The following is a 12160-nucleotide window of genomic DNA, read 5'->3' as shown; positions in this document are numbered from 1 at the left end:
CTCTGCTACAGCTGTAAGAATCCATATTTCTTTTCTGGGAGGCTGGGATTGGGGTTAAGCCAGGACTCGAGCAGGGGCCAGTCACACAATTTAATACTGTGCCAGCAGCTCCTAGCCTTGTTTCCTTGCCGGCCATTCCTCCCTGGACAGAGCCAGGGCTGGGAGGTTTCTGCAGCCTCTGCCAGCTCAGGGGTGCTAGAAACCATCTGTGCCCAGAAAGAAGTGATCCCACTTCCTAAAATTTTCTACTGAAATAATAATCTCCCCCGACTTTTCCAGGGGCAATCAGGGTGTTGTGCAAACGCAAACACTCTGGCCGAGGAGTGGCCCTGGTCTCTTGGGCAAGAGTCATTTTTGTTAGCATGAATGAGGAGATGGGGAACTGGATGATGTGGTGGAAGGAAAACAAGCCTGTTGCAGACTCTTCCTGAACAAGCTGCCTTCTCTCTCTGAAACTCAGTTTCCTCATCTGTAAAAGAGAGGAGAAACCTGCTCCATCTCCTTCACAGTGGAATTTAGTGCACAAATGCAAGGGGAAGAGGGGCCCAGGGCTCGACAATTTGCAGGAAGAACAGTACAGCTCAAAACATTCCCACATGTTAACTGTGGTTGTAAACACATGGGGGTATCAGAAGTTGTTTCCAAAACTCCTAGCTGTTCAGTAACAACAACCTCCACCTCCTTCCCGTGTCTCTGCACTTCAGATTCACTCATCTTATAGCCAAGTGCCACCTGGACTTCATTTCTTGGGGCTGACTCATCAGCTTCAGCTGCCAACTGTTCCTCAGTAAAGGAGGCCAGTTAGGCTTATGCAATGGCACCCTCTGGTGGAGATATGAGCACCGGCAGGGATGCGAGAGGAAAAGGTCCAAGTCATGATCTGGAATTAGGCCTCCCCACCCACCTGTCTCGGACCACATTGATGGTCCTTAGGCCCAGGGCTGCCGCGATCTGAATGACTGCTTGCCCCACTCCACTGTTGGATGCATTCTGGATGACAGAGTCCCCTGTGGATCCAGGAAGAGACCCAAGTCAAGCCTTGCACACCTGAAAAAGATCAAGGACTCCCAGCCTGGGATCCTAGGATAGTGGAAGAGGTGAAGTGTTCAGGCCCCAAAAGGACCCAGGATCTGGCATTGAAGCCTTTGGAACTCAGATTTTGGACCTTAATGCACTGTTTCCTCGATCCTTCCCAAACTTCCGTAACATCCATTACGCCTTCCAGAGCTGGTCACTTAGTGTCCACAGAGGACATAATTTAAGGCCCAACTGGTTTTATATCCTTCATCATCCTCCCAACTTCTGTGTCCTCTGTGTCTGCTTAGATTATTTCCTTGGGTTGAAACTGCTCCCCTCCTTTTAACATCCTATGTGATCCTCAAAGATCAGCTCAAGTGTAGTTCTTCATGGAGCCCTCCTGGGTTCTCCCTGTTGTGCTTCCACACAGGCTGTGAGTGTCTCTACTGATCACATGCTGTGGCCCCAGCCCACAACCTGCAGCTTCTCAAGGGAAGGGCTATGTAGTAGTGAATAAAGGTGTGCTGCTTTGAAATAGGATTAAGAGTTTCGATGGGAAAACTTGGGCTAGGGATGTGGCTCAAGCGGTAGCGCGGTTGCCTGGCATGCATGCGGCCCGGATTTGATCCTCAGCGCCACATACAAAGAAAGATGTTGTGTCTGCCGAAAAGTAAAAAATAAATATTAAAAAATTCTCTCTCTCTCCTCAAAAAAACAAAACAAAACAAAACAACAACAACAACAAAAAAAAAACTGGCAACCCCTGAAACAGAGTCCTGCAGGCAGTTTGTGGTCAAAGCACAGGACTGGCTTTGGAACTTGCAGTGGGGGAGGCAGTCGGGCACACTAGGGAGAACATGGCTCTGGAACAGATGGAACTGGGTGAGTCCCAGTTTTACCAGTGACGAACTAGACAAGACAAGGCAAGTCATGTCCTTTTTGAACTTCAGTTTTCTCCTCAGAAAACAGGAATCCTAAGAGCACCAATCAAGGTGCCCCTGACTGGAATCAAATGCTCTGTGTCCAGGCAGGTGCTCTGTTAGCTATGAAATGCTCCCTGGTGTTTGAGAGGTATCTGGGATCTGTGCACAGTGGGAGCTAGAGACAGAGGGCTCCTGAGAGAAGGCTGTCCACACTCTGCCAGGGTCAGCATATAGGTTCTCACTCCCTAGTGTACTGTGACTCAGGGTCACAGGCAGCACTGTTTTGTTTTAGATAGATTTGAGAAGAATAAAAAATAACAGTGCATCTCACAGGGTAAGGACAAATACTGTGCTGTGGAGCTTTGGTTTCATATATATTTATAATTTTCATACATGTGTATGTACTAGATAACAATGTGAAATGTGATTCTTACTATGGGTCAAGATTCTAGGTTTGTTCAATGCTGATCTAGCCTGGGCTACAATAGCCTTGAAGCAGACAAGTGGAGAAGTGTCCAGTGGGCACGGTGGGTATCATCAAAATGTGCAGATTTGTCCACCACAGCTGCAGCCCAAATCAGGAGTGGTTTGAGGGGATGTGATGCAGGTGCCACAGTGTCTGCTATACTAGGACTCCAGCAGAGGTCCCTGGTCCCACCGCCTGACTTTTTCCATGGAAAGCTCCCAAGACTCCTCTGCTATAGCCCTGAAAAGCCACACTGCTCTCCATGAGCTAGGATCAGTGTCCCCCCAGGCCTCAGGCAGCAGCTGCCTACCCAGCTCCAAAACATTCCATCAGCACGTGGCTTCAGTGTCCTTGCTGGCATGAGAGAGGCAGCCTGGGGCATTTCTATAGTTCCTGCCAGCTCATGGATATACAGGGTGCAGGGGCAACTTGCAAAAGGCGGAGGTGTGGGGGCTGGGGGTGCAGCTCAGTGGTAGAGTGTTTGTCTAGCAAGCATGAGGCCCAGAGTTGGATCCCCACTACTGCAAACCAAACCACGGGGGATGGGAGTTGGTGGAAAACTGGCCCAGCCTCCTGTCACTTGGGGCTAATTCTAGAGTGAGCTCCATGAGGGTCTCTGCAGAGTCCTAGTGGGACTGAGTCGGGTTGCCCACAGCACTAACTGGCCTTAATGTCTTTGCCTTCCTGTGACCACTGCCCAAAAGAAGTGCCTGGTCCCACCTGGTCTAGGGCTCTGCTTTCAGGGGAACCCAGATAAAACACATGGCTTTGTTGTTTACTTGCTGAGGGACTTCTTGCAAGTAGTTCACCTCTCTAAGGAAGACTAATAAAAGCAGCTGGTACTTCTTGTCCAGCAGGCCGCTGCTGTGCTAAGTGTCATGCTACTGCAGTTCATCAACCCTCCTTATTCTACATCCTAAAGATGAAAACTCTGCTGACTTGAGCCATGAGTTCAGCTAGTGAAGGTGAAGTTGGGTTCAGACCTAGGTTGTGTGCCTGGGCCTTGAGCTTTTAACCAGTGACATTAAGCTCCCTGCACAGCTTTGAAGGCGAAACACTCCATGGGGATAATGTCTGCACACGCACCTACGGATGGAAAGTGCTGTATTAATGCTGAGCAGAATTAGTAACACTAAGTTCAGCATTTTACTGAAAACACAGAGACTGTGTCTATCTTGTCTGGCTTTGTGTCCCCAGAGCTTAGCACAGCTCAACACATTTTTGCTGAGTGACAGAATTCCATCCCAAGCTCTAGGGAATGTGACCCTGTAGCAGTTTCCAAGGTTGTACTCCTCGTGAGCTCGCAGGGTGTTTTCTAGGAACCAAGTTAACATCTTTATATATATATTTTCAGTTGTGGATGGAAAAATACCTTTATTTTTTAATTTATTTATGTGGTGCTAAGGATTGAACCCAGTGCCTCACATGTGCTAGCCCCAGCCCCAGCCCCCAAGTTAACATCTTCCTAAGTAAAAACGATAGCAGCACACTTGTTGAGGCAGGGGCCCATCATCTTCCCAGGCCTTCCACCCCCCAGTCAGGATCTGGGTGCACCCTGGTGAGGAGGCCCTGGCCTGCTTTCCCTACTTGTAAGTTCCTACCTGGCTTCAGCTGCTCAAAGTCCACCAACATCCTGTAGGCTGTGCAGGGGTTGACACCCAGGGTGGCAGCACTCTGAAGAGGGATGTCATTGGGAACTTGGATCAATGCTTTTTCACTGAACACGGCCTCGGTCTGCCAGGTTCCTGAGTCAGGGGATGAGGCCAGGTTAGTGAGGTGGATCCCTCTGCCCACCCAATCCCAGATCAGTCTTTGATCCATGGGCATCTAGGACAGTAGATTTTAAGTAATGCTTAAAGGAAAAGGAAAATCTTGAAGTCCCCTTTGAAGTCTTTGAGTCCTCATGATGATTACACAAGGTACGTTTTGTTATTCCTATTTTAAAAATGTGGTAGGGGAGGTTCAAAGAGGTTGCCTCACTGAGTTATTTAGCTGATGTCACAGCACTAGTGCCTGAGGACCCCAAGCTACTAGACTCTGAAGGCAAGATAGTAATGCAACAGTAGGGCAAGGGAAGCCAAGGAAGCCCCCTTTCCCGCCATATCCTCATTCTCCAGGGCGGGCTGCCTGGGCTGGTGTTAGGAAACAGTGTCAAGGCAGAAGTCAAGGGCTCAGATTTGGCACCTGGGATTTCTCTTTTCTTTCTTTTTTGCTTTTCTGGTTCTGGGGATTGAGCTGGGGGTGCTTTACTGTTGAGACACATTCCAGCCTTTTTTATTTTTTGAGACAAGGACTCACTAACTTGCTGAGTAGCCTGGGCTGGTCTTGAACTTGTGATCCTCTGTCTTAGCCTCCTGGGACACTGGGATTCCAGACATGCATCACATGACCTGGTGGTACTTGTTTTTTCTAGTCTGTTAGTTTGATCAAATTCCCAAGCCACTGAGTTTTGTGATTCTAGAGTGTAAATGACACTGGTAAGAACAGCCTTATTGGCTTTCCTAGGAGCTGTTGTGAAAATCAAATGAGATACAGGAGACGAAGAAACCCTGTAAACTAGAAGAAATGATCATTAACCACCAGCCCACATTCTACGTCCACACAAAGAATCATAGACTATTGGTACCGAGAAGGCCTTTGTCAAGATCAAACCCTTCCCACAATGGGAGGCACTGAGGGAGGGACCTGCCCAAAGACATGGGGGTAATCTGGGTAGAGCGTGAGCTAGACCCTGGGTGTGTGGGCTATTCCAATGGCCAAGTACATAAAACACACATGTACACACACTCACATTCACACATGCTCACAAACCTATGTTCATTTGTTCATTCAACTGATCCTTTCTTTGTATCTTTTTATTTTTTAATAAATGGGGTCTTGCTGTGTTTCCCAGGCTGGCCCTGAACTTCTGGGCTCAAGTGACCCTCCTTCCTTAGCTCTTTGAGTAAATCTGACTATACGCACTCACCACCATGCTCAGCTACATTCCTTACGTTCATTCTAGAGGAGCAGAGCAGGTGAAAAACAAACAGGCAAATACAAGAATTAAAACTTGTTATTTTTTTGGTACTGGGGATTGAACCCAGCAGCACTTAACTACTGAGCTATATCCCCAGCCCTCTTTTATGTTTTATTTTGAGATAGGGTCTCACTGAATTGGGGCCTCACTAAGTTGCTGAGACTGGCTTTGAACTTGCAATCCTCCTGCCTCAGCCTCCTGAGTCACTGGGATTACAGGTATGTGCCACAACCGGCAAAAATTATAATTTATAAAGAGACAGTAGCAGGAGAGGGATTTAGGTGGATGGCTAGGACAGAGATATTAACCACTTCAAGTACACAAAAACATTCTATGCAGAGGAAAAAGCATATGCAAAGACTCTGAGGCAAGACATATAAAAGGATGGGACTGGGCAGGCTGGGGTTGTGGCTCAGTGGTAGAGCACTTGCCTAGCATGTGTGAGGCCCTGGGTTTGAGTCTCAGCATGGCATATAGATAAATGAATAAAATAAAGGTCCATCCACATGTAAAAAAAAATTTTTTTAAAAAAAGGATGAGATGGAAGAATACACACTGGAGGGCAAAGAGTGCTGGGAGGAGTGGCTTGAGATGCTGAGAGTCATACAGACTTTCAGGACCTTGACTCATGGTAACCATGAGTTCCACTGTGAACTAGTACACACATATACATAACTGAGTATATATACAGAAGCCAGAGTTTGATGGAACAATATACACCCTTACTCTGTGCTACAGTTTGGATCTGAAAGGTCCTCCAAAGGCCCAAGTGTGGAAGACTTGATCTATAACCTGTAGCACTGTTGGGAGATGGGCCCCAGTGAAAGGAAGTCAGGTCAATGGGAGTATGACCTTGAAGGGTCTATTGGGACTGTGACCCCTTCTCTTACTCTTTAAAAAAAAATTTTTTTTAGTTGTAGATGAACACAATACCTTTATTTTATTTATTTATTTTTATGTGGTGCTGAGGATGAACCCAGTGCCTCACATGTGCTAGGCAAGTGCCCTACCACTGAGCCCCAACCCCAGCCCTCCTCTTATTTTTTATTTCCTTCCTGGCCACCACAAAGTAGATAGGCTTCCTCTGCCATGTGTTCTTGCCATGATGTTCTGTCGCCACAGCCCCAAGGCAATAAGAACAACTAACCGATCATGGACTAGAAGCCGTGAAACCAAAATACTCCTTTCCTTTTTTATCTCAGATATTTTGTCATAGATATGGAAAGCAAAGATACTATGTGTGATATACTCTGCTATTATTTTTCTATTCTGCTTAATTTTAGTAATAAGAAAAAAATTCCATTTGTAACCCACTAGATTGATTCACTAATCTGCAGTTTAAAAGCATGGGGCTCGGGAGTGGGTTTTATTTAGAGACTGGCAAGACTCTAATGAGCTTTGAGGGCCAAGGTGGTCTCATGTCTGCTCTAAAATCACTCTACTGCTGGGGGAAGAGCCCAGTGGGGAGAGGCAGTGAGGAAGCGGGTGGGTGCAGCCAGGAGGCTTTTGTGGGGGACGAGGTCTCTGATGATGGCCGCCTCAACTAAGACTGGCAGTGGGGATGAAGAAGAAAGGGTGGGCTTGAGTTCTCCTTTGGAGACATAATCAACAGGATTTGGTGAGGACTGGGCAAGGGGACAGGCAGGATGGGGTATGAAGAAGACGTAAAGAGAACAGGTCTTGGAGTCACACTCAAGCTTTGCCTCCACACATCCTCACTGTAGCACCTTAGAGAAACTGTGTGGAGACTTTCTGGCTTAGTGCCTGGTGGTCCCAATGTGGCAGGGGCCCTTGGCCTGATTTCCCAAGCCCTCAGCTAGGCCTGCTATCTAGTTCCTGGGAGTCTCTCAATGTCCTGGTACCGTGTGGCCCAGTTGTGGGAAGCAGGGGATAGCCTAGGTTTTAGTCATCTTTTGTGTTATTGTGACCAAAAGAAGCAACCAGAGCAACATAGAGGAGGAATTTTATTTTGTCTCACAGTTTCAGAGGTTCAGTCCATGGTCAGCCAACTCCATAACTCTGCGCAGAGTATCATGGTGGAAGGGCGTGGCAGAGGAAACCAGTTCAAGAAATGGCAATCAGGAAGCATAGAGTGAGCTCTGTTAATCAGGGACAAATGGTAAACCCTAAAGGCATGCCCTCAGTGGCCTGCTTCCTCCAGTCACACCCTACTAACCAGTAGTTATCTCCCAGTTAATCCATTTCAGTGGACTAATCCACTGATTAGGTCACACCTCCCATGATCTAATCAGGTCACCTCTGAACATTCCTGCATTGTCTCACACAAGAGCTTTTGAGAATACCCCATATCTAAACCATAACAACCAGGCAATTACCAATTGTGCCACAAGAGCAACAAACAACATGGGCTTTAGGGGCCAGGACTGGGGAGGAGAGGAGGAGCACGCTATTAAAGGTCATGCAGGTTCTAGAGTAGGTCTGAGAACATATGAGATGAAATTAAAGAATCCCTTTGGCATCCAAAAGATGCCTGGGCATTTTCTAGGGTTCACCCAGTCTGGTTCATAATCATCAAGCCCATTCCCCTCGGCCGTCATTGACTATACTCAGAGCTTGGTGTGAGGCCTTCCAGATGTAAAATCAAGGGTGTTTTCTTTTTCTTTTTTTGGTACCAGGGATTGAACTCAAGGGCACTCGACCACTGAGCCACATCCCCAGTCCTATTTTGTATTTTATTTAGAGACAGGGTTTCACTGAGTTGCTAAGCATCTCATGTTGCTGAGGCTGGCTTCGAACTCGCGATTCTCCTGCCTCAGCCTCCCAAGCCATGGGATTACAGAAGGAATATGCTAACTCACCTGGCTTCAAGGGTGTTTTCTAATTCCTCTTACCGCAGGACAATGGAAATTCAGCCTTTGACATGGATTTCTAGGATTTAACAGTCCCTAACTCTCTTCTCAAGAGGTCCTGGGTGAGATGGTCAGCAAGAAGGGCTTTCAAGGTTTAGAGTTGAAATCCTCAGATTCTAGAGTTGGAGATATCTACTTAAAAATGGGCTCTGCCACTTTAAATTATCACTCCACCTTTTTTGTTTTTTTGGTACTGGGAGTTGAACTGGGGCGCTTTACATTGATCTAAGCCCTAGCCCTTTTTATTTTCTATTTTGAGATAGGGTCTTGCTAAATTGCTTAAGACCTTGCTAAGTTGCTGAAGTTGGCTTTGAACTTTCAATTCTTTTGCCTCAGCCTCTATGCTGCTGGGATTACAGGTGTGTGCCACCATGGCTCACTCAACCTTTCTTGAGTTTCAGTTTTCTGATGCATAAAATGCAGAGAAGAACACTTACAGTGCCAAGGTTACATGAGAGGACATCTATACAGATTATCACTGTGCCCAGTACACAGTAGGTGTACAGTAGGTGCATAACACATGTTGGTTTCTTTAACTGATCCTGATTCCCAGGCATCAGCTCTAAGGCATACCATTCTTCAGTCCTGGGCGACTGACCCTTAAAGATCTCTAGCACCTAATATGGGGCTGAAAACTATGGCCTATGGCCCAAATATGACTTATAAATATTGTTTGTTTTTGTGGTGCTGGGGACTGAACCCAGGGCCTTGGGCATCTGAGGCAGGCACTCTACCAACTGAGCTATACTGCCAACCCCATAAATTGTTTTTATAAATAAAAGCTTTACTGGAACACTGCCATACTCACTTGTTTATGTATTATCTATGCCTGTTAAAATGGCAAGGTTGGGTAGTCACAGTAGAGATGGGATGGTCTGCAAAGAGTAAAATTATTATTATTTGACTTTTCTAAGAAAAAAAATTTGCCAGCTCCTAATCAGATGTATAGAGAAGTTCAGCATTTGCAAAGATTACTGTTTATATTCCCTCAGTTGAGTTAAGAGTCTGTTGAGGTATGTGAGGCAGCAACTATTAGCTCCATTGAATTGAACTGAATTGAATTGATTTTTTGGTACAGGGATTGAACCCAGAGGTGCCTAACCATAGAGCCACATCCCTAGACCTTTTTGTTTTATTTTAAGACAAGGTCTTGCCAAATTCTTAGGACCTTGCTAAGTTGCTGAGGCTGGTTTTGAACTCTTGATCCTCCTGCCTCAGCCTCCCAAGCTGCTGGGATTACAGATATGTGCCACATGGCTATTAGCTCCTGGCTATTAGCTCCATTTTAGAGATGAGGAAATTATGGCTCAATGTAGTTGTGACCTAAACAAGGTCATAAAATAGAGCTGGAACAAGAATGTGCATCTGAATGCCAGGCCAGTACTCCTTCTGTGCCACCTCAGGAAGGTTTTGAGTGTTTCCCAGTGAGAAAGCCAGTTGGCGAACATCCATCTGTGCTCTCCAGCCCATTCTCTGCTGCATTTGGGAAAAAGCTGGCTGTGGGCATAGCCACAGCTGGGCAGCTTAGCACTCTGAAAAATGACCGTGATCTGGTTAGACATTAGTTTTAATGAATGCTATTTTTAAAAATATTTATTTATTTATTTTTAGTTGTAGTTGGACACAATACCATTATTTTATTTATTTATCCCTATGTAGAGCTGAAGATTGAACCAGGGCTTCACATGCGCTAGGTGTGTGCTCTATCGCTGAGCCACAATCTCAGCCCATGAATGCTGTTTGTGTGTGTGTGTGTGTATGTGTGTGTTACTGGGGATTGAACCCAGCGTTGCTCTACCACTGAGCTATATCCGCAGCCCTTTCATTTTTTATTTTGAGACAGAATCTCACTAAGTTGCTCAGGCAAGCCTCCCACTCAGCTTCCCAAGTGGTTGGGATCACAGGCGTACACCACCATGACTAGCTGATTGCTACTCTTACCACTGTGTCCTAGAGTCTAGCACTCTGTAAAAGCTCACAAAGTATTTACTAAAAAACTGAGTTAACTATATTCTTCATGATTTTAAAATTCTCATCTTCTCCAACTGGCTCCTTGTCCAAAAGACTGACCTGTTCTGCAGGAAAGAATCCCTGTTGTGGCTAATCCTACCACCGTGCTTGGAGTGGAGTTACCCACACACCTGGCAGATGGTCTTTATCCTTCTCCTCTCCAAATCTGGGGTCCTCCTGAGTCCTGTTACTTTGGCTCGAGTCCTCTCCAGGCTTGTGACACTGTCTTGCTCAGACCCTCCTCACCTGAGCCCTGAACTCCCTGTCTCCACCCTCTGCCTTTCCAGACCTTTCCCTGCTCTGAACACATCATCCTGTATCCCTCTACTTGACTCCCTGTTGGGTCCTGGACTGGACGCGAGCCCTCCATGATACAGCCTCCTCAACCTCCCTGCTCCGTCTGGCTCTCTCCCGCTCCTAAGGGACCTGGGCTTGTTGCATTACCAGTGGCTCTGTCACCGCCTTGCCTCTTCTCTTCCCCTCTGTGCAGATGCGCTCCCTCCCTGGGAAGCCCCTCCTCACCTGGCCATGGCTGCACTTCTAGTTGCACTTCTAGAAGGGCTTCTAGATGAAGTTGGCGGGCCACTTCTCTGGGAGTCCTTTCCAACGCTTCTCACTAGGAAACCCCAGCCTCTGTGCACCCTATGATCGCAGCACTCACACTGCCTGAATTACAGGCTGCTTCTCCCTTTGCTGGCCTTCTGTCAGCCAAGAGAACTCTGAGGGCAGGGACTGTCTGACCCATCTTTCGTGCCCTTCACTCAGCCCTGGGGGCCAGCCCAAGGTGCTGGCATCAGTACCTACGGTGTCCTTGCAGCTGGGGGCGGGGCTCTGTCACAGCTAGGTGGGTGAAGGAGCAGGTGGAGCCATTCTTGGCAGCTTCTCAGAGCTCAGAAGAGCAAAGAGCTCAGTAGGAGATGTCTGTTCCTGCTAGTTTCCTGCCTGCCACCTTTCTCTCTCTAGAAGGGTTCCTTTCTAACCTCTGGGCCATCTACCACCAGGTCTCACCCACTGTACCACAGAGGTGGGCAAGACTCAAGGGACAATTGCAGTGGCTCCACCAATGCCCCCAAGTGACTGGCTTATGGACAGGCAAGGACCCAAGAAGGGCCATCCAGGGCTGCTCAGGGATGGAGACGGTATGCTGGTTGTGACAGCGCTGAATGTGCTCATCTGTTCCAGGATGAGGCACACTCCAGGCTGCTAGTGGCCGTCTATGAATAGTATGTATCAGAGTGGATCTGAGTCTTAGCTCTGCCTGTTACTGACTGGGTGACTTCACACAAGTTGGTTAATTCTTTCATCTACTTTGTCTCATCTGCAAAATGAGGTAGGAATAATTGATTTAATAGACAAAAAGTGCTTAAAATAATGTCTGGCTCAAAGAGAGTAGTCAATAAATATCTCTTGCTATAATTATGTCACTGTGTAAGGATGGCTCACCTGGGTACCTGTGACGAGAGAGAGCCCTGACTGTGCTGGGCTTCCTGGGTCCAGCTATGCCTGGGACTTTCAATCTCTTACACTTTTCAGCTCCACAGATCAATTAAATTCTTCTTTTTTTAAGGTAAGTATGAGTTGATCTCTGTAAGTTATAACCTAAAGGGTCTTTTGGGGGATGGTTCTGGGGATTGACCTAGGGCCATATGCATGCTAGGCAAGCCCTCTATCAGGGAGCTACACCTCCAGCCCCTGATGTATCTTCTTTTTTCATTTTTTTGTGGTGCTGGGGATTGAACCCAGAGCCTTGTGCATGCGAGGAAAGCACTCTACCAACCGAGCTACATCCCCAGCCTTGATGTGTCTTCTAAATATTCCTTTTAATTGTCCCTTCCTTTCTCCCAACCCAGAGATC

The 12160-nt window shown here is 47.0% G+C and overlaps 1 protein-coding gene across 1 annotated transcript in view; it reads right to left on the bottom strand.

The window, feature by feature from the left end:
- Positions 1-12160, bottom strand: part of Mecr (mitochondrial trans-2-enoyl-CoA reductase) — a 34293-nt gene that overhangs the window by 7179 nt on the left and 14954 nt on the right. Inside the window, exons 4-5 of the mRNA XM_076863088.1 lie at positions 4008-4151; positions 905-1007 (exon numbers count right to left, since the gene is read on the bottom strand). Of these exons, the coding sequence (XP_076719203.1) occupies positions 905-1007; positions 4008-4151 (247 nt within the window). The remainder of the gene's footprint in view (positions 1-904; positions 1008-4007; positions 4152-12160) is intronic.

This window comes from Callospermophilus lateralis, chromosome 7 (assembly GCF_048772815.1).
Source record: "Callospermophilus lateralis isolate mCalLat2 chromosome 7, mCalLat2.hap1, whole genome shotgun sequence".
Taxonomy (NCBI): Eukaryota; Metazoa; Chordata; class Mammalia; order Rodentia; family Sciuridae; genus Callospermophilus; species Callospermophilus lateralis.
Note: the sequence above shows the minus strand (reverse complement) of the source record. Positions and strands in the feature narration are given on the sequence as shown.